This window comes from Euleptes europaea, chromosome 16, assembly GCF_029931775.1.
Source record: "Euleptes europaea isolate rEulEur1 chromosome 16, rEulEur1.hap1, whole genome shotgun sequence".
NCBI lineage: Eukaryota > Metazoa > Chordata > Lepidosauria > Squamata > Sphaerodactylidae > Euleptes > Euleptes europaea.
The window spans coordinates 25564978-25588193 of NC_079327.1; the positions used below are offsets into that span (position 1 = coordinate 25564978).

Below are 23216 nucleotides of genomic sequence, written 5' to 3' on the forward strand. Positions count from 1 at the left end.
ACTAGCTCCCATTGTATTAACAACCAGAGCCATCTTGTTCTTTCACTTGCGGCACTTGGGAATACAGAAATGGTTCTTACAGATTTCCTGCTGTAGTTCCTTTCCGTCTCATTATAATGAGATAAACCGCCAGCACCGCCTAGGTAATGGCATGGAAGATGAACAAAGACAATCTACAATACCCACGGTTAGCAAGCAAACTCACACACCCTGTGTGAACTAGAACAAGGGGCCCACAAGGTCCATTAGCACTATAAGCCACACACGCCAAAAAGAACCCAAAGCTTTACAGTCCCTGACTTTTTCCTCCTGCAGTAATTTTATTTGTATATGTAATTCAATAAGAGCTGAATTAACTAGGAGTCCGTTTAAAAAGCTCTCCAAGACTGACCATATATAGCATCTTACAGTAATCGAAGAGCTGTAGATAATTTCATTTAGTTTTTCTGATGAGGAGGAGGAGGCCAAAGCGTGTATTTCGCATACAGTCCATATCGAGGTGGCTTTTCAGACCAGACTTTGACTACTTCAAGAACTGCACGTTACAGCCAGAAAGGCGTTTTTAAAAGGGATAATTTATCACTTTAACATAATACCAGTGTGATGTTGGTAAAAAGGCTCACTTATCAAAATGAAACAAAGTCCCTTGATAGCAGTGGAGGTAGGGTTGCCAACCTCCAGGTGGTGGCTGGGGATCTCCTGCTATTACAACTGATCTCTAGCCAATAGAAATCAGTTCACCTGGAGAAAATGGCTGCTTTGGCAATTGGACTCTATGGCATTGAAGTCCATCCACTCCCCAAACCCCACCCACCTCAGGCTCCGCCCCGAAAACCTCCCACTGGTGGCGAAGGACCTGGCTACCCTAAGTGGAGGGGAAAGGGCTGGGCAGGAGTTGGAGGAGGGAAGGGGGTAGCAAATCTGCGGTCTTCAGAAAGCACCAGTAGATACAATTGTTATTTCAAAAAATATGCAGATATTTTTACTGATAGAATTCCTTTTCTTCCTGCAAGCCAAGCAAAGTGGAAGAGTGTCTTCCCTTTGCTGAACTTTAATCCTATTCAATCAACAACACAAAAACACAAAATAATTGTTTCACATCTGGGGATTATTTTACTCGTGGAATGGGACAAAGCATGAGATTTCCCACTGGAAGAAAAACTCCTGAACCTTTTAATTCAGATGCATTTTGGAAAAAAAAATTTTTTTAAACCAAAACGTCTTGTGCGCACAGATTATTGTGGAGTACAGAGCACACCTCCTTCAATAATTACATATCCCCCCAACCTCGACATACTAAAAACATGCACACAGAAACCAAATAGAGTTTCAGAGGGTAGCCACATTGGCCTGCAGTAGAAAAGCTATCTTCAAGTCCAGAAGCACCTTAGAGACGAATAAGATTTTCAGGGGATAAGCTTTGAAGAATCTGTATCTGATGAAGGAAGCTTTGGCTCTCTGAAGTTTATACACTGAAAATATTGTTGGTCTCCAAAATGCTACTGGACTCGAATCTAGCTCCTCAAAGATATTGAAGTTACTGATTAAATGTTTCGTTTTGGAGGTCCGTTTGGTGCCATTTCTAGCAGGAGCCCTGTCCAGACAAAACTGGTCCCTGTTCTGGTGTGTGGTTTCTCAAGCTGCTCATGCATAGGGCGTGTGAAGAATAAGTAATAGCTACTGTTAGTTTCAAACCACAGAAATCTGTGGAGAAACTGGTTGTGCAGAATAAAATTTTCCACCGGATGAGGTAATGTTAGGAAACATGAATACTTGTATCTCTGGGAAAAGGAACTGGAATTTATGATGGTTTTCTAGTGGTCAAGCAATTTTTAAGTAGAGTAAAAACTTCCATCTGCTGACCATTAAAAAGCTGACTTATACTGAATACACAAATTTACCCATACACTGCTTGATTTGATCACATATTGTCTGGTGACATGTAATCAGAAACAAGTTCCCCTGCGACCACTGCAACTTAGTTCCCAGCAACTGTTCTTAGGTCAGAGGCCATACATTTGCTCTTTATAGATGATATATAGAATCATAGAGTTGGAAGGGACCACCAGGGTCATCTAGTCCAACCTCCTGCACAATGCAGGATTTTCACAACTACCTCCCCCACACACCCCCAGTGACCCCTACTCCATGCCCAGAAGATGACCAAGATGCCCTCCCTCTCATGAACTGCCTAAGGTCATAGAATCAGCATTGCTGACAGATGGCCATCTAGCCTCTGCTTAAAAACCTCCAGGGAAGGAGCACTTACCACCTCCCGAGGAAACCTCTACCACTGAGGGACCGCTCTGTTAGAAAATTCTTCTTAGTGTCTAGATGGAAACTCTTTTGATTTCATTTTAACCCGTTGTTTTTGGTCTGACCTTCTGGGGCAACAGAAAACAACTCGGCATCCTCCTCTATATGACAGCCCTTCAAGTATTTGATGATGGTTATCAAATCAAATATTCTGCTGCACATTCTGTATAGTTTATAATATTTTCTTCTGTTGTTTAACTTTATCCAGAAACCAATTACATAAGTAGGTCATTAAAAAAAAAAAACTAACAGAAAGTAAAGAAAAACTATACATCTCACTTTGCTTGCATCAAAGCCGATGATTATCTTAAGAGTAGGCAGCCAATGGCTCCAGATGTTACGATGAAGTAGCTTGTGCATCTGTTTTTCATGCTTCTGGTGCGATGTTCCAAATAGGTAATTTATGCACATCTTCCCAAAGAAATGTGAATATTACAGTTGTGTTTAGTGACAGTGCTCTAGTTTTACATCCCAGATAATGGATTAGATAGTTAAATTGTGGAACTCCCTGTCCCAGGATGTGGTGATGGCTGCCAACTTGCAAGGCTTTAAGAAGGGGGTGGACATGTTCTTGGAGGAGAGGGGTATTCATGGCTACTAGTAAAAACAGATACTAGTCATGATGCATACCTATTCTCTCGAGGATCAGAGGAGCATGCCTATTATGTTAGGTGCTGTGGAACACAGGCAGGATAATGCTGCTGCAATTGTCTTGTTTGTGGGCTTCCTGTGAACAGACTGCTGATGGACCTTGGTCTGATCCAGGATGGCCTTTCTTATGTTCTTATGATTACATCCAACCGCATTCCCACTGGTGATCAACAAAAAGGCTATGCTAAGGATCACAGGACCTGCACAGACAAAAGCCATGTTGGATAGGGGCTGTAAAAGGGACAGCTATTGATCAGTACTGGATCCAATCCCTTATACCAGAAGCAAACACATCTGTGCAAGACACTCATTGGTATCTGCTGTTTCTAGATACCATTCCAGATCAATACTGAAGACAGTTGTGGACAGACGAATGGGTGCCAAAGAGCTTTTGTAAGGGCAGTGCCAAAGGTGGGTCTTGATCATTCTCAATGATCACTTCACTTCCTACAGTGGTAATTCTCCTGGTTTTATTCTATTTATATAACTTCTACAATGTGTCTCAACTCACAATCCCAACACGGTGTATGAAGACAATAAAAATAACACACTGAAAATTTATTTATTTATTTATTTCTACCCTCTCCCTCTATCCCTGGCCGAAACTCAAACAGAATATTAAAAAAACATACAAAATAAGGCCCAGGCGGCCGTCTTGTTGCTCCCGGGCTCTACCGCCTCTGCAGGAACCCAGCTGGCCATCTAGGTATTTCCAGACTCCACCACCTCCGTGGGAGCCCGGCCAGCCACTCTGTTGTTCCTGGGCTCTACCACCTCTGCGGGAGCCCGTGCGGCCAACTTCCCATGCTGCACCGCTAAGAGGAGGCCAGACACTGGAGACAGAGAGCGATTCCAGGCAGGAAGCGGGGGAAAGTTTTACTAGTTCCTGCCTACCTTAGAACCGGAAAGGAATCACCCGTCTGTCTCCAAGATGCCCTCTGCCTCAGAGTGAGAACAGAAAAGTACAAGTTGTAAGAACAACAACATAATACAACATGTGTCCCTGTTTTCAAATTGTCATGAAGGTGGGGGCTAATCAGCCAGAGGAATAGACATCCCAGAGATCCATGGCAGTGACAGAAAAAACCCTGCATCTTGTGGAGACCAATCTAGCTTCAAACAAATTGAAATTTGAAGCAGGACCCTTCTGGTTGACCTTAAAATTAAGGGACATTCATATGGGGAGAAGCAGAGATAACCAGATGGTTGAGGACTTTATACATTAAACAGTGCCATCCTAAGCAGAGTTGCACCCTTCTAAGCCCTCAACAGACTTAGAAGGGTGCAACTCTGCTTAGGATGGCACTGATAACCAGCATCTTGAACTGAGCTTACCATCGCAATGGAAGCTGACATAATTGTTTCATCAGCATGACTGTGCTGACTTTTGTACACCAGCATACACACACAGATCACTGATTGTATTATGCCTACTGCGATTAAGGGAGGGCTCCCACAAAATACTCATTACCAACTTTTGTGTCAGTCCTATTTACCGAGTGCAGCATGATTACAATAGTATGCAGCGTCCCACAGGCACATTGCTCTGTTGTGCACAAAAAGAAGCAGAATCTCACCTCCCTCTCCATCCCCAAACATCTGCACATACAAAATACACATACTCAGGGAGACTTTCATGAATACAAGTCTATCTGTTAGAAGGAATGCCAATCACTGGAATGCTTCTCATTTGTACCAACAGAGGGCTCCCAGAAGACATCTGATTATGTCTGGTGGTGGAGCCAGTGGACACAATTCAGTTCCTCTCAATGGTGTAAACTAGGATACACCTTTTGAACCAGTGATGAACATTAGTAGCATAAGTGCATGGACCACTAATGTGATTGTATCAAACTGTGAAGTCTTCTTTGCAGAGAGAAATCTACTCTGCTGACCTTACTGTTTATAACAGACCCTGCACTATCACAAATCCATCTATGTTTTTTATTCTATAATACCTACCCTGCAAATGTTCCCACAGCCACCACAGTAAGTCTATCACTTCAATTACTCATCAGAAGAATGGAAGTCAATTCATTTAGCAATTTCACTCCTGACTGTGTGAATGAATTTATTTATTTATTTTTGCATTTCTAGCCCGCCTGCCCCCAGCCAGGCCGGGCTCAGGGCACGTTACAACATTAAAATTTCCAATATAATAATAAACAATAAAATATATGAAACCACAAAACAACCCAATTAATTTAAAAGATGGCCGCCGTATATAAGCGCTTACTGTAGCAGATGAAGCCAACCATAACATATAATTGGTTTGAATTTCCACCCTCAAATAGATCACAAACTGAGGGTGGGGAGTAGGGAGGACAGCACAGATCTCACTTAATCTCACCTGCGGCCGTCCTCCACCATAGGCCTGGCGGAATAGCTCTGTCTTACAGGGCCGATGTTATTAGGCAGAGCATTCCACCTGGTCGAGGACAGCCGCACATTCCTCAGGCCATCAACAGATTATTGCTTGGCAAAGGGACTAAGCAGAAAGAACATTTTTGCCAACATCCATATCATCCAAGTATTAGATCCAGGGTGGATTTAAATCACGATTTAAATCACTAATCAGTAAGACTACATTTAAATCACTGTTATCTACACAACAGACCACCAACAGATTATTGTCAGCAGAGAGTAATGCTCTTCGGGGGGTATACCAGGAGAGGCAGTCCCGAATGAGTAGTAGAGTATCTAATTTATATTAAGTAACCTTGTGAATTCCTCCTCAGGCTTTTGTTGCACCACAAAATATCAGCAAGATTTCCCCACAGATCTGGTTAGACAGTCATAATCCCTGCCACACTATGCAGAGTACAAATGCCCGACACTGAATTAATCATTTAGCAAAATGTCTCTAACTTGGTCCTTGAACATTTTTCTTGATTTCTCTCTATAATTTTTATACCAAGTGGCATCATTTAGCCTAGGGATTTATGTATGACATGCTGGGCAACTTAAGTACATATTTAAGATTAATTTAATCTCAGCGAGACTTGTCTATTCTGTTTTTTGCCAGAAAGCCAGTGTCTGGGCTTCAAAAACAGGAAATGGTGAATTAATTTCAATATAAAAGGGAACAACTTCAAAATTCTACTGGCACATAAGGATACTTGAGCTGTGAATAAAAAACTTTCCTAGCAATCAGAACTTTAATAAGTTAAAAAAAAATAAGGAAGTCAGGAAGAAATTACTTCTGCTTTCTTATCTTGGGTCCAGACCAGCTAAGAAAAGTTCTCCTGTGTTTCCCATTCCCCAATGAAAGAAGAGTGGGAAGCAACAAGCATAACAAGAGAAAGAGCTTTCATGAAAGAAATGATACATTTGCCAACATATCCACACCTAGTTCTGGATCGATTTAAAAAATGGCAGAGTTTTGCTGACATTCCTTTCCTGCACACTGCTTTCTGGCTATAATCCTCCTAGTTTTGCCTCCAGAGCTTTAGGCTAGAGCAGTTGAGAAATAAACTTAACTGCTTTTCTAACCTGGAAATGGACAGTTAGCTAAACTGAGCTGCCAAGCTCCTGCTGCAGTTTGGCAGCTCAGTTTAGCTAAGGGACGAAGCAGAAAGAACATTTTTGCCAACATCCATATCATCCAAGTATTAGTTCCAGGATGGATTTAAATCACGATTTAAATCACTAATCAGTAAGACTACATTTAAATCACTGTTTTCTGGGCTCTTTTATGGCCCGCTGCCATTATAGGTTTTTCCCCCCAGGTAGGGTTGCCCGGTCCCCCCTTCTGATCGGTGGGAGGTTTTAGGGGCTGGGGTGTCTGAGCACATGATGACAGCACTTCCGGTTTTACTCCTGGAAGCGCCGCATCGCTGCAGCCGATTGAACACTCAAAATGCAAAACACTCAACACTCTAACACTCAGAGTACAAAAAGCAGCCACGGCGATGCAGTGCTTCCAGAAGTAAAACTGGACGTAGGGTTGCCAACCTCTAGGTACTAGCTGGAGATCTCCTGCTATTACAACTGATCTACAGCCAATAGAGATCAGTTAACCTGGAGAAAATGGCCGCTTTGGCCACTGGACTCTATGGCATTGAAGTCCCTCCCCTCCCCAAATCCTGCCCTCCTCAGGCTCCACCCCAAAAACCTCCCGCCGATGGCAAAGAGGGACCTGACAACCCTAATTGGAAGTGTTGTCTCTGGAGCAGCTGGGTGGATTGGCAGGCAACCCACCTGGAAACCCTACCTCCAAGGGGAGAATAAAATGATAAACCTCAGGCCATACACATAAAGATCCCAAGACTTGTGGAGTATTCTGCTCAAAAGGATTCACTTTCATTTTTACTGCTTGCCCTTCCCTCCTCACACTTAGCTCCTTGTGCAAATCTATTCCACTCCAAACAATCTTCTATTCATTGAACTTCTTGAAACTTAAGGGGTAAAGGGGATGATTCTGTGTACATAGATTTGCAAAGGAACTATGGGATTAAGATCTTTTTCTCAAGTCTTTATTTTATATTATTTTTGCTGTTGAGAAGCATGTTGAGAACTGCAAAACCAAGCATCTGTGATAATCTAGATAGAAAAACTGCCCAAAATAATCTTACAGAAACCTCTGGAAGAGCACAACATTGTGAACGGATTAAAGGAATTTATTTACCAATAAATTTAAACAGTGCATGAAGATGCTACATAATTAAAAACTAATCCTTATTTCATAAAAAATAAACTATGGACTATAATGTATCTTAAAGAGAAAACTACCTTTAGATAAAAAATAATAATTGGTTTTTATCTACCCTGATTAGATCCCACTCAGCTGATTTGCAGAGGATAGCATCTGGTTCCTTGTGTTTTTACTGGTTCACACCCCATGATTCATTACCCTTCCCTCTGTCTTTCTGATGGCTACATCATCCTACTCTGAGAAAAAAACATGGCAAGGCACTAAACACATTTCCCCCAGAAGCACCTAGTTTCACTTAACCCTGCTTATGCACTCTTTGACTGCAATTGACGTTTGTAAAGATATCTGCATCAAAATGCTGCACCAAAAATGCCAAAACAGATTTGATTTGGCTTTGTTGGGATAATCAAACAACAAGTTTTTAAAAACTTGTGCTCCTGATTACAAACCATAGTTCAGTGTTGTGACATCTGAAGCCATGGTTAAAACCATGGTTTAGAATTCTGGATTTTAAGCAGGAAACAAGACACACAAATTTTGTCCAACTGGAAACTTAGAATAACATGTGGTTTGCTACAAGGCAGGAAGTCTTCAATTTACAAGCCATGCACAAGGGAAAGAGGGAGTACACAAATGCAAAAACGTCAGAGGTTTATCCTCCAATGAACCCAACCACGATTTGTTTGGCTGTCTAAAAGCAGACACTGCCTTCCATCAATAACAGCTGTTTGCTTTAATTTCAGGCCCTTCTTTTTGGGATGGGATAGTAATATCAGCTGAGCCCCATATCACATGCCCCTATGTGGCAAGAATTATTATGATTCATAACCACAATAGTATAGTGCTATCATCAATTATGTTTTCATATAATATATCAGAGTGAGTAACAATTACTGGGACACCTGAGCAACCAAAGATGGGCACGCGAGAAGGAGGGTGCTTGACTTGGCATACTGATGTCTTTGTTTGTTTGTCTGTTTGTTTAAAGAAAGGAGAGGCTCTACTGGTTTCACCTGGGGATTATGTCCTCCCAGGCAATCTGAAATCAGACCTCACTGTATCTGTAGGCTCCACCAACCTATCATGGCTAGACTTCGGTCAAAGCATCCCAACTACAAGGCTGCATTTTCCCTGAGGTATTATAATAAGTCTAGTGGCATTTCCAAGGCACCAAGCTGAAGGGACAGTGAATTCTATAACCCCTAAAGAATGCCATAATCCTCCCGGAAATGTAATGTCTATTATACCTTATTGCCATAATGAAATAATTATACAAAAATGAAGAAAATGAGTCCTACTTATGGATTTACTCAGAGGGATTACTGACACAGATACGATAAAGCTGACAGTCTACCATGAAGTTCCATTTGTGTCCATAACTCTCAAGTCATAATTAAAATGGTGCCATTTGTGTCACAGTTGGTCTACTGTAGAGAATTAATCCCCATAGCATTAGATAACTGAAATATTTCATTCTCGGAACCTGCTATGTGAGCACAGACATTTTTATGTTACACTTTTTCATCAGGCCTACTGGCAACTGTCTCTAGTTTCAACATTGCAATTTTCACTCCAGTAATACAAAATTCACTGGGACATTTCCCTCGAAAGTCACAGACCACAGAAGTAAACCCTTCAGCGTTGACACCAAAACCAAAAGGAAATACTTTGAACATAATTTTACAAATCTGCAAGCGGCCTTTTTTTTTTTTTGTATTACACATTTTATTTCATCAACTCCCTGACTGCATGTTTTAGTTACGGTAAAATGGCTTAAGTATTTCTTCATTTATTTCTAAATGAATTACCTAGAAATAATCAGAATCAACGTAAGTTTGAAACAGCTCTTTAGTTTTGTTGCTTTTTAAAAGTCGGATCATATTTTCTCACTTTCCAAGTTATTTTAAATGTTGCAAGAGCCCACTGCCATTATTCAGCAAGGAGGCCGAAAATTTCACAGATCTTTGCTGAATGGCCATCATGGCTTTTGTGAAAAAGGCAAAATATAAGATGAGCAAGACAACTTTGCTACAACCCACGCACATTTTCCTGCAATACATACACAAATAGAAGTACAGCTCTTAATAAAAATCAGTGCATTCACTACCAAGTAACTGTGCAATCCTGAAAGGGGGGCGCGAATGCTCTTAGGAACCAGCATGACCCCTATGCAGGCGTCCATGCCACTTGCGCTGTGCAAACTAACCCTGTTTGCGCAAGGAACGACCCCTAATGCAATGTGTTGCTGCGCCACCATTTTTGGTGGTGCAGTATATCAGTCTACAATGGGGCCTTTCCCCATTTTAAGTTTTTTTTGTTTTTAACACACACACACACACACACCCCCCGTGGCGGCTGGGAAGCCTCTGTGGAGGCACAGTGGCACTGAAGTATCCCCGGACGCTGCGGTTCCCAGGATTCCTTTGCCTGTCTTAGGTTCCCTAACTCTGCAGCTTTATGAACTGAACATATCCAATTTATTTTCCTGCGGGGCTGTCCAGTTCTTTAAACCTCAGCAGGTAAAAATGATAACCTCTTTCATGAACAGAAAAGTAGCATATACATGCAGTAGCAAATAACTATAAAAACAATTGGTGATTTAATTTTACTGTTATTTTAACTATTTGTTCTAAAATCTGGGTTTTAAGCTGCTAACACACTCCTCATTCTTCTATTTGCTTAATTTTAATATACAAATAACTTTATATAAAATGATTTTATATATATATGTAATTTCAATATAAACAATTATTATTTAATCAGCACTGACTGGTAGACTTTAGAAGGGCAAGAGAATGATGCTACAAAAAATACCTGAATGCATGTTTGTAGGGGGCAACATATTTAGGCCACAGAGTTTAAGTTATCTGTCAGTTTATTTGACTCGATTTATGGAATACACTGAAGCCAATCTCTATCATTTAAAGGGCTTTCCCCCTCCTACCAAACAGAGTCTTGAAACAGATTAGGATACCAACGTTTTCCATAAACTGCATTACCAGCATCACTGTCAAAATTGCTCAGCCCTCGTAAGTTCTATGAAAACCAAGAAGGAACGAACAATAACAAAAGGATCTAAAACAGTAGGGAGGTGGTTAATAATAAGCAGCCATGAAAATACCTTTTTTTTAAAAAAGAAAACAATACAAATCCTTTAAGCTTCTTACTTGATTGAATACAATGCATAAATTAAGAAACGGCAAGAAAAGTGAAAGGAAGCAAATGCCATTGTTCACTTACATATGATGTAATAATCTTTGTTTTTCTGAAATTCCAGGCCCCAGAGGTTAGGGCTGAATTCTTGAAACTTGATAGTAAACTTAACATCTTGATCAGGCTTGGCACAGTTAAGTAGAGGTGTGTTGTCCTTTTTAACAATGCAGCTGTCTGCTTGGTCTTTCTCAACCATGTAGACCTTATAATATTCATACTGGCCAACAGTTTTAGAGTCCACCTTTGGGCATATAATATCCAGTTTGTCTCCTATCTTTGGATATAGTACCAGTCCTTGTCCAGGTAGAAATCTAAAAAAAAAAATAAGGAGAGAACAACAGTAAGATATTTGATGATTTTTTTTTTATCAGAAATGTGTTACTTAAAGGGTAAGGGGGAAATGAACAAATGCAGTTACCAAAACAAACTATGAGTATGCAAAAACTCTTTCTTCCTCTGAACAGCAAGGCTTTCCCTGTGAAACAGCATCTGCCTCTCAGGGAATTGTAACACTGACCTTTAGATCAGAGCGGTGTACGGGTTAGAACACTGGACTAGAAACAAGGAGATCTGGGTCAAATCTCTGGCTCTGTCATGAAGCCTGCTGGGTGACCTCAGGCTAGTCACTTTCCTCTGGCCTAATATACCAAAATGGAGAGGAGAATCACGTACAAGGCTCTGAGCTTCTTGGAAGAAGGGCGGCATCAGCGTATCATAAAAGAACACAGCTCTTTAATATTTTCACCACCCCATTTTAAAATTTCAAAAGGATGGAACAGGCAAATACTGAAATATTATTTGAAGTGGGGAATTTTATGGAAGGACACCCTTGCCAGAGCCAACTTTTAAATTTTTATTAAATTAAATGCATGCATGATATAAGAATATAAGAACCACCCATTCTAGAAAGCCCAGTTACATAGCCATGGATGTCTGGGAATATCACCAGTACTACTATTACTAGGATTGCCAGCTCTGGGTTGGGAAATACCTGGAGATTTGGGGGGTGGAGCCTGAGGAGGGTGAGGTTTTGGGGTGGGGAGGGACTTCAATGGGATATAATGCCATAGAGTTCACCTTCCAAAGCGGTCTTTTTCTCCAGGTGAACTAATCTCCGTCACCTGGAGCTTAGTTGTAATAGCAGATCTCCAGCCACCTCCCGGAGGCTGGCAACCCTAAATACTACTGTCTGGTTGCAATTCCAGCCTAGAGACTCGAGCACTTGGCACTTTCTCCCCCTATCTGCCATAAGGACCAGCTAGGAACCAACAGCAGCTACAGCTTCCAAGCGCTGGTTATACACCCAACCTCCTCTTGTGCACGATGTCTAATTCTGATCACTAACCCTTTGGTAAGCCTTCAATTTACTCTCTCTTCATCTTAAAAAAATGCAGGCAAACGAGAGAGAAAGGCTTTGTTGTATTTAACGTCAGCGCAATTCTATATGAACCAGAACATGTGAGAACTTTTCCTTGGTGTCTGGTAAAACACTTTGGCCTCCCCTTGACCAAATGAAAGAGGAGAGCTCTGGTGGTTATTAGGAAATATTTGCTAGATTTCACGCACACACACGAGAGAAGCATCTTAATAGCTTTGCTCAACAAGAAAACCTAACCCAGAAAAATATGCAACTAGCTATGGTTGAGGGGAGGGGACTTAGTCATGTTATCATAATCTCTAATATCCGAATAAGACTCAACACTCCATACGTGGAAAAACCAATAGCAATATCAACTGGGTGGTTCAGAATGTGTTGGGCCAACCAAACTGCATTAATTAATTATTTAAAACATTTATTAGCCACCTTTCTCCCTTGAAGTTTACAATAGTAATAAGACATTACAAAAGCACAATAAAAACAACTATTATAAAACCCATAAAAGTCACAGATTAACCCCCCCCCAATTAAGACTGCCAATAAAAAAGCTAAATCAATCAAAATGAAGTCCTAAATCAGTTATATTTAGGACTGTATTTTGATTGATTTAGCTTTTATTATTACTGCCTCCTGAAGATCAACTAGGGAGGTTGTTCCATAATTGTGGGGCCACCATGGAAAAGGCCCTCTCTCTTGTACCCACTAAACCAGGGGTGGGGAACGTCAGGCCCGGGGGCCGTTTAAGGCCTGTGAAATCCTTTGGTCTGGCCCTTCGTGGGTCCTGGCAGATCTCTAGCTCAGAAGGCTTTAAGACTGGCGATCCGCCCCCTCCTGCGGACAGGAATACCCTCTATAGGGAACCTTTTTCCCCCTTGTAAAAGAGTAGTTAGCTATGGAGCTGCTAGGACCGCCCAAGAAACTGTGTTAACCCTTTCCCACCCAGGCCATGGAGAAACGTATTCCCTCTGTACTACAAGAGGGCTGGGGGCGGAAGTGGCGACAATGGAGTTAAAGGGGGCAGGGCCAGAATGCGTGTGTGGGGGGGAGTTTTTAGCCAGTGTGTCCTCATTTCACCCCTGCAGGCGGAGGTAGCAGGAGCCGGCTGTAGAATCCGGCCCCGACCACGCGTAGCAGGAGCAACTCCGGCGTGTGGCTGGACGGCTACACCCAGCTGGTACAACAGACCATCCTGTGCCACCAGGTGGGCGAATGCGCCACCGGTTGGATGCCTGCCTGCTTGCCCGTGCAGGGGGGGTCATCTGGGGCAGCTGCCTGCTTGGGGCTCGGTCAGCTAGTTTTTAAGTTGATAATTTTGCATGGCCCGCGAATGATGTTATAAATATCCAAATGACCCTTGGCGGAAAAAGTTTTCCCGCCCCTACACTAAACAAACATCTCTGATTGGTGGGGCAGTCTGGAGGGCATCTTCCCATGATCTTAATTGCTGGGCAGGAAAGTATGTGAACTTCCGTATCACCCCAGTTTGGCTGGTGATATTCTGCTGACATCAGTGCAAAAAAAAAAAAAAAAAAGCAACATCCCTAGTTGATGCAACCCATCCATCCCCTACTTTTTAATTTCAAAAACAAACCCCATTTGTTCAGATGCAAGTCACTGCTAATTAAAACCTTCTATAAAGCCTAGAATGCCATTAAGCATAGGCTCATTTTGTTACTGTCTGGTATCAAAGAGACCCCTGAAATAATTCCGATTACTTATAGTTGGCTGCTCATCAGTCAAGCACCTGACCTTATTTTAACGCCGCACCTTTAAAAAAAAATAATCGCTTTAAAATGACAATAATAGCTTGTAATATCGATTCAACCACAGAAAGAAGACTTGCGCTCTTTTAAGTAACAAAGGCTGCTGTATTTTCAGCTAATCATCCCTACCCACCCCAAGATGCATGAGTTCCAATTAATGCCTGGAAGCTAGTCTTTAGAGCTACTAATACAATACCCCCACCTAATACCTACAAGCTGAAAGACTCCCTTTCCTCCTTCTAAATCTTTCTCTCCAGCCATACTGCTTCAAAGATCTTTTTTAATAGAAAATGTCTCTGTAGAATGAAACAATGCTTTCCTAATGAATGGCCCTATCCAACAGCTAGCTTTCAAATACAAACATCCTCATTCTCTCTGTAAGAGACAGAGAAGCCCGAACTCATTTAGATTTATGGTGAGCTCAATCAAACATGAAAGCTTTGCAATAGAGCTCTAGGCCTTCATCCTATATTTGATTAAAGATACCCTCACCAACTATCCTGTGTGTGTGTGCGCGCGCCGTCAAGTCACAGTTGATTTATGGCGACCCTGTAGGGTTTTCAAGGCAAGAGATGTTCACAGGTGGTTTGCCATTGCCTGCCTCTGAGTGGGCTGAAAGAGTTCTGAGAGAACTGTGACTGGCCCAAGGTCACCCAGCAGACTTCACATGGAGGAGTGGAGAATCGAACCCAGTCCTCCAGATTATAGTCTGGTGTTCTTAACCGGTTCTCCAGATTACAGTCTGCCGCTCTTAACCACTGCACCACATTGGCTCACACCCACTACCCTAGCCTGTACCTAAGGGAAGGATGTGGTAGGTGGGTCAAATGAGTTAGACAAAGTCCTAAAGTTCAGCCAGTGATAGGTCTCATAATGCCTCAAAGGGTTTATGGTATCCCAAGTCTTCAATTTGGTCCAAAGACAATCTGAACATGAGATTTGTCCTAACAAGGCTGATAAACTCTGACTGAAAGGCTGCATTTAGATATTATGAACAAACAAGGCCAAGTCTTACTTGCATATTTATAACCGGGCCCCCCTCCCCATTAAGTTGACTACCCTGGATTTTCCCATGTTGAAAAAACAAACCATTGAGTTAGACAAAGTTTGAAGTTTTAGTTGCCGCACTAGACAATACCTTCTTTTTTAAACCCATAGTGACACAGGAAAATACCGGGCAGAAAAGTCAAGTGAGATTTATAGTCTTTTAAGGTCCCATCCTCTAATTACAGTTAGGAATTTGCTTCACTAATGGGGTTGGGTGGGAAACAAGAACAAAAAACATGAATGCCCCATTTCACTAAGCCTAGTAAGCAGTTTTAATCATTAATTGCAAATCTCCTTGCTGTAACTTGCCTTTGTAAAGGAACGTACACCTCTGAACATGTGAAGAATGCCTTTTACTCACTAAAGTATAACCATTATCAACCTCCCGTCCTTGTCCTTGCTTCTGCAAAACACAAAATCTGAATTAGGGCTAAAGGACCAAAGCGGCAAATTTATTTGCTTCATTTATATGCCAACTTTAGATCCAATTAGGACCCAAAGCAGCTTACCTCGTTCTCTTTCCTTCCATCTTATCCTCAGAACAACCCTGCGAGGTAGCCGAAGCTGAGATTATGGGTCTGGCTCAAGGTCACCTAGAAAGCTTCCATGGCAGAGCAGGGATTCTCCCAAAGCCTAGTCTGACTGTCATTCTGACCATTCTAACCAGTCTGACACTGGCTGGCAGGTTTAAACTCCAGAACCTCTCTTTAAAAAAGATAATTTTTTGCTGGGGAAGGCCAAAAAGACACAATAACCCAGAAGTCTTAAGCACCACAACCTCTCACTACAGAAACACAAGCTATCGGGGGAGATCTAAATGTATTTGAGCCAAAAATAATAATGAGGCAGTGAATACTTTGCTGGTATGTACCGCACAGTAACTACACACATCTACTTGCATGGTTTTAGGGGATAATTTCCTAGTTTGGAGGGAGTGATTTGCAGGCAAGTATAGCTTAGGAATGTCCCTTCTTAGTGATTAATTGCTATCTCACCTTCCCACCCCAGCTTTCCCAGCTTGATTTTGAATTTTACTTCCTCAAGTCTTATGTTCTAATCTACAACATCTCTTGAGAAAAGAATGTAGGTACACTAATTAAATCAACAAAGGGCTCATAATGTGATTATAAGCTAATCATTGTTCCCTGGATATTTGACGGTGTGCCATACTGCAGATATACGGCTTCTTCTAAGACTGGTACACGTTCCTGCTTGAGGTATATGCAAACTGACAATGGGAGGCAGCGATTGGTACTAATGGTTGAACTACATTTTATAATTTAGTACATAGTTAATTCCCGTGTTATTTAAAAAAAAATTAGTCTGGTAAATATCCCATCTCTTCAAAGACAAAGAAGAAGAAGATTGGTTGGTTTTTATATGCCGACTTTCTCTACCACTTAAGGAAGAATCAAACCGGCTTACAATCACCTTCCCTTCCCCTCCCCACAACAGATACCCTTTGAGGTAGGTGGGGCTGAGAGAATGTGACCAGCCCAAAGTCACCCTGCTGGCTTCATGTGGAGTGGGGAAACCAACCCAGTTCACCAGATTAGCCTCCGCCGCTCATGTGGAGGAGAGGGGAATCAAACCCGGTTCTCCAGATCAGACTCTACCGCTAACCACCGCTCTGAACCACTACACCACGCTGGCTCCACACAAAGGTGTGGCTACATATAGATGTCATGGGATAGAAACCTAGTAGTATAAAGGAGTACAACTATCAGTACAACTGTTCTATGTGACATCATCAGGCCCCGCCCAATGACATCATCAAGCCCCTGTCCAATGACAATAGAATGATGGGGCTCTGGCAACCCTAGTCCCCCCCCCCAGTGTACGCATGTCCCCTCCCCATAAAATGTCTGGCTACAGGCCTAGACTAAACCTCTGCTTAACAGCAAGCTGTGTTTGCTCGGCCTGACATTTTACACACTCCCTCCCCACCTCTACAATACAGGGCGTGACTGAAGGTTTCTTGATCTTGATCACCTTGAATCAAACTTCCAAAATGCCACTAAGTGTGAATAAATCACGTTTTTTTTAAAAAAAAAATCTGATACTTTTAAAAAAGTTTTATTTCTTTGCTGTCAGGCTGTGGTCCAGCTCTGCTACAAATATAGTTCTTTGAGTCAAACCTATTTTGGTGTGGGAGTTTTGGCTCAGAGGTAAGCATCTACTTTGCAAGCAAACGGCCCCAGGTTCACTCCCTTTTATTTCCAGCTAAAGGGATCAAGCAATAGGTGATAGGAAAGACCTTGACCGGATGTAGGGCTACCAATACCTTGGAGAAGAAAATTGCAGCCCCCTTAATAGAGGCTTAATGAGATATTATTTAACTGGTGATGCTATTTACCTCCACGCTGTTAAAAACTCCACCTGCACATTTCTACACATTAAAACTCTATTAAAGGGGGAGGACATTTCTTCTCCAAGTTGGCAACCTCAACCAGATACCCCAGAGGGCTGTTGCCAGTCAAGAGTAGACAGTATTGACCTTGATAGTCCAAGGGTCTGACTCAGTATCAGGCAATTTAATTTGTTCAAGTCTGACATTCAGATTATGTTTACCCAAGCTGAAGATCTGGGGTATCACATCAGCTTTTAGGAATGTCCCTTTCTCTGGTACCTTCTAATTTAAGTAACTACATACTCATCCAAGGTTGAAGCTTATAGGGCAAGGTTTGGATGTCAAATGTTTTTAAAGCTTTGGTTCATAGTATAATGGCAAACCATCATTTGCTGCTGTGTGAACGAATCTATGATATCGTTAAATGTGTACTATCCCTCCTTCAATCCCTTTCAAGATAATGATTTGCAGGCTTGTGTTAATTCCCAAGATTCTGCCTTGCAAACCAGGATTCCAAGCAGTAGCTTGGATTCCAAGCAGCAGTCTGGAATCCTGGTTTGCAGAATAAACTCAAACCAGTTTGCCAGCTCCTATGTAATGGCAAATAATGTTTTGTCTCCCAACTTGGGAAGAATTAAGGCAACACACAAGAGGAGAAGAGAACGCCTTAGCTTAAGGAACCACCAGATTTCTTCCCATAGCAGCAACCCATGGTTTGGCATTGCAGCTGAACCAAGCCAGAGTCAGCGTTAAAATAAGAAAGCTGTACCAACTCCACACAAAGACACAGAAAAGTTCAGACCATTAGCACAGATGACCGCAAGTAGAAATAATGATCCAACTTAAATCCATATTGATTAACAGATCGTGGTATGAAGAAATTGGATGGTTTGTATTCATGATGCTGAAGCTATTTTTTTTTAACCATCAAATCACAGCTGGCTTATGGCGACCCCATAGGGTTTTCAAGGCAAGAGACGTTGGGAGGTGGTTTGCCATTGCCTGCCTCCACATCATGACCCTGATATTCCTTGGAGGTCTCCCATCCAAATAACAGCCAGGGTCAGGGCTAAGAGTGTGTGACTAGCCCAAGGTCACCCAGCAAGCTTCCATGGCACAAGTGGGGATCTGAACCTGGGTTTCCCAGGTCCTAGTCCGACACCTTAACCACTACACCACGCTGGCTCTCTTGCTGTCAGATGCCATGAAATCATCCCTGTGAGCAGCCCATGAGCTGCAGACCCACGTTGAGGCATTTCACGTGGCTGTAATCCAGTCAGGTTCCACGACGATGCTTTGAAAGGCGTGCATAAGGAGGTAGTCCTCAAGCTCATTAAAAATAAAAAAGCTTAAGCTCAAAAGGGAATGTAACTAATATTCAGGATCAAAAGTCTCCAGTATCCCACACCTGGTGCCAGAGGAGTGATGCCAATGCCACATCCTCTAAAGAGTTCCGCTTGAAGCTTCACAGTAAGGGTGGGTTAATTATGTCTGTAGCAGTTGGGTCTCTCCGAGACCAAAGGTATGCGATGCAAAGTGTCACATCCAAACGCAAAAACCTGCAGCTATAAAACGCCGCCCTCCAGCTGCTTTGCTTTATTGTTCGCTCTCACAGCAGATTTTTTTTTAATCCAACAAGAAGCCACTGCAATTAAATAGGAGCACAAACAAGCAAAATGTTGGCACGGTTGAATCACAAAAGCACGCAATATATTCAAGACGGGAGAGACTCGGAACATATTCCTTTTAGGGTGGGCGTACAGGAGCAGATGGAGCTGATGAGCAAAACTGGTTGTAACCTGCCTTTGTCTGTCTCGTTCGCCGTTCTCGTGGCGGCTGTGACAGAAAATATGGAGCTGCATATGGTGCTAGGATCCATTCCAGCAGCCAAGAGGCACAGCCTGATGACGCTCTTTGCCGAAGCCTCGCCAGCTTTTGACTCAAGGACTGTGGCAAGCCGTTCAAACACAAAATGTGTCAAAAAACATCCCCCAAGAGCGTTGTTTTTAAGTTTTACTCTTCGAAACAGCTTACTCCTTGTTTATGAAAAGCAGGTGTTAATTAGTGGCATTTAGAGCTCTTAGTATCACTTCACTACACTCATCATTTAACTCTTTATTCTGTTAGTAGGCTCTGACCTGGATGGCCCAGGCTAGCCCGATCCCATTAGATCTCAGAAGCTAAGCAGGGTCGGCCCTGGTTAGTATTTGGATGGGAGACCTCTACAGAGGTTCATGGTTGCAATACAGAGGCAGGCAATGGCAAACCACCTCTGAATGTTTGTTGCCTTGAAAACCCTATGGGGTCACCATAAGTCAGTTATGACTTGATGGCACTTTCTACCACCACCACCGTTAATGAAGACAGGTTTCATAATAATTGCGGAACGGCATGAAACTATTTCAAAATTCTTATTCTTCCTGTACAGATTTGCTAACTGCCTGGAGAAAAGTGTCCTGTTCCTTTAATAGAGGCTTAATGGGATGGGATGTTACCACACAATGAAAAGCTTCAGAAAGTGAAGGCTTCAGTCTCTACATGTGAAGCCTCTATTAAAGGGACAGGACATTTTTCTCCAGGCCTGCTGGCAAACGTAGGTCTTTTATGCATGGCTGTTTCACTCACAGTCACCCCTGTCGACTTTGGGTCTTTGTTTGGATTATGTACGCCGTTTCCGACCGTCAGAGGTCACCCCCCTCTCCCCCTGCGTTTCCCCGCGTTTTGCCCACGTTTTCAAATTTGAGATAAAACTGGTCCCTGAGAACGCGGGCGAAACGTGGGGAAATGCAAGGGGAGAGGGAGGCGGCCTCTGATGGTCGGAAACGGCATGCATAACCCAAACGAAGACCTGAAGTCGTTGGAGGGGTGACCGCGAGTGAAACAGCCATGCAAAGAAGACGTTACCGTCTGCAAAAAAAATCAAACCAGTAATACCATATCAAGATAAACACTTAGGTCGGGATGTTTCCAAACCTTCCAGCGGTTTGCTGCAGAAGAAACTACGGTAGGTGGTATTTTAAAAACTAAGCTCTACACTGTTTTTCAAAGGTGTGCTTTTTAAAGCTTTCTTATTTCTGCCATTGTTACTAAGCTTACCACACATAACACTTGAATCTGCTTTGACAGCTCAAGGGAAAAAATTCCTAAATGATTGAAAGAGAGCAGAATCAGACCCACAAAAATTACTTCATCTGAAAATGCAGATATCAGAACGCTGCAGTAAGAATGTGCTAAGTGCTCTGAATTTAAAGTGCATGGATGTGCTTCTCTCAGTTGAACACATGCAAATTAATATCCACTTGCTAAGAATTTTCCATCCTTGACTACTTTACCTTCAGAGGTAACTACAGAGCAGGGATGCCAGAAGTTCTCAGTGAAACAGTTAACTTAAGAACCACCTATAGTTCTCACAATGACCAGATCTGTGGACACTTAAATCCAGAGACTGGAGCCATGAACCAAAAAGGCAGCTCTTTCTACAATCTGAGAAAAGCCCCAGGTTTGCAAAAAAACCTGAAATATAAAACACACACACAAACAGGGGGGTTAAAAACCCACAAAATAATAGAAAGAGCACCTGTAGTTTTAAGAAATGAACACCCATTGTGGCCACTGTCAGACAACCTAAATAATACTGCTAGTTGAAGCCTCTCCAGGACTGTTTTGGCTTTTGAAGGATCACTCATCCAATTTATTAATGTTTTGGTCACAAGATCACTCATCAGAGCCAGCCTGGTAGCAACCATGCCACTTGCTACCAGGCAACTTCCATGACTTATTCAGGCCTGGCTGTTTGCTACTGTTCAACAGCAGCCACCACATGAAAGCCAGTGTGGTGTAGTGGTTATACAAAATTCCCACTATGCTGTAGAAGAGCGCTGGGTGGCTTTGGGCCAGTCGTGCACTCTCAGCCTAGCCTACCTCACAGGGTTGTTGTAAGGATAAAATGGAAAAGAATTCTATAAGGTGCTTTGGATTCCCATTGTGGCAAAAGGTGAGGTACAAATGAAGTAAATAAATGACAACTTTAGCTGAAGAGGGGCAAGATAAAAGGTAGGTTGGTTTGTGGATGTGAAGGAAAGAAGGAAGCCAGGAAAGGAGAGCATAGGGGAGTTGCCAGGAAAAGAAAAGGAGGAAATAGTGTGGGGAGGGGGAATACAATAGAAAGTGAGGTTTACCTCACAAGTCCTTGCAGGTACCCCACAGCACAACTGGGTCTGGTGGCCAGCATCACGCAGCTAGGCCTGGCAACTATCACTGCACAACTTGGGGAGAGTATTCTCAGCTGCTGGGGGGAGGAGAAGGAGGGAAAGTTGAAGATGGGGGGCAGATAAAGGTTAAGTTGACTGGTAGGTGGGGAGCAAAGGAGGAAGCAGGAAAGGGGGGAGAGATTATGGGGGCTTTCAAAAACCGAAAATGGCATGCCCCCTGCAAGTCCTTGTACATCTGCTTCTTTTCACAGAATCATAGAGTTGGAAGGGACCACCAGGGTCATCTAGTCCAATCCCCTGCACAATGCAGGAAATTCACAACCACCTTCCCGCCACACCCCCAGTGACTCCTAATCCATGTTCAGAAGATGGCCCCCAAAATACCCCTCCAGGCCAATCTGGCCTGGAGGGAAATTGCTTCCTGATCCTAAAGTGGCCACTGACATTTTCCTGGGCATGTAAGAAAGGGCCTTGAGAGCCAAACACTGACACAACCCTTCCTGCCCTCCCTCTCATGATTTGCCTATGTTCAGTTTTACACTAATTATGGATGTTCCCAGATGCTAGAAATAATCTAATAATACAGACCACTAATGCAAAGAGCTCTATTAACATGAACAGATGTGTTCCAGTAGGTATAATAAACTCACTCCAGAATTCTCAAAGAACTGGAATTTTTTATCTGCACTTTAGCTTGTCTGTAGTATTCTTCAGGCATGAATCTTAACAAATTTTCTGTTTTGCCTTTTTCTGGAAGGGTTGGAAAAATGTTGCCAGACCCCGGCTTGAATTCAGCCCATGTACATTTAAGGTCCCCTGACAGATAGGTAATCAAGCACTTCTTTTGGATCACTAGAAGCAAAAGACAAAGGGCTCTACCTCCTCTTGGAAGTATGAGGCAAAGGCAAGATGGGCAGACTGTACAAGCATCACCAAGGTTACAAGTATGCTCATTGCTAGAAACCTTAAATACTCGTCTGCCAGAGCTCAAAGAGTAACACCCTATTGTTAAGAGGTTATTATTATAGTGTCATTTACACAATCTTACCCATGACCACCATTCTGCACAGGCTGTAATATGCTGTAATCACTCAGGAAGATGCAGAGGGTCCTTTTAAGTAAACGTGAAATATCTTTATTCACAGTCTACAAGGAAAGGAACACAAGGTCTAGTAGAGTCCTTCCTGGCAGATTTCCTAGCCAGCTTTTACCCTAAGCAAAAACTGGTCTGGAACCACCGCAAATTCTACTACGCTGGGACTAAAATAAAACATGAACTTGATTTCTAGATATTACATGGGCCCTGGCTACCATCCCTTTTACAACTATAACTGTTGTGATCCATTCCATTCCTTTCAGTGTCACAAAATTACATGTTGGAGTACAAAGGCCATTACTAAGTTACAGCTCTTCAGCATACTCACTTTCCTCTGAGTATTTTAAGTGAGGCAGGAGGAAAAGTTGTTAACTTTGAATCCGAATCAGTTTTTCTCACATTTAAACGAAGTTCTATGGGAAGAGGAGAAGGAGAAGAAGAGCTGGTTTTCATATGCCGATTTTCTCTACCTTTTAAGGAAAATCAAACCGGCTTACAATCTCCTTCCCTTCCTCTCCCCTTGTGAGATAGGTGGGG

The 23216-nt window shown here is 42.5% G+C and overlaps 1 protein-coding gene across 2 annotated transcripts in view; it reads right to left on the minus strand.

Moving 5' to 3' along the window:
- The window catches only part of EFNB2 (ephrin B2), a 66656-nt gene that overhangs the window by 21794 nt on the left and 21646 nt on the right, over positions 1 to 23216 (minus strand). For both annotated transcript variants that reach the window (XM_056862079.1, XM_056862078.1), the window contains exon 2: positions 10862 to 11145. In XM_056862079.1, coding sequence (XP_056718057.1) covers positions 10862 to 11145 — 284 coding nt within the window. The remainder of the gene's footprint in view (positions 1 to 10861; positions 11146 to 23216) is intronic.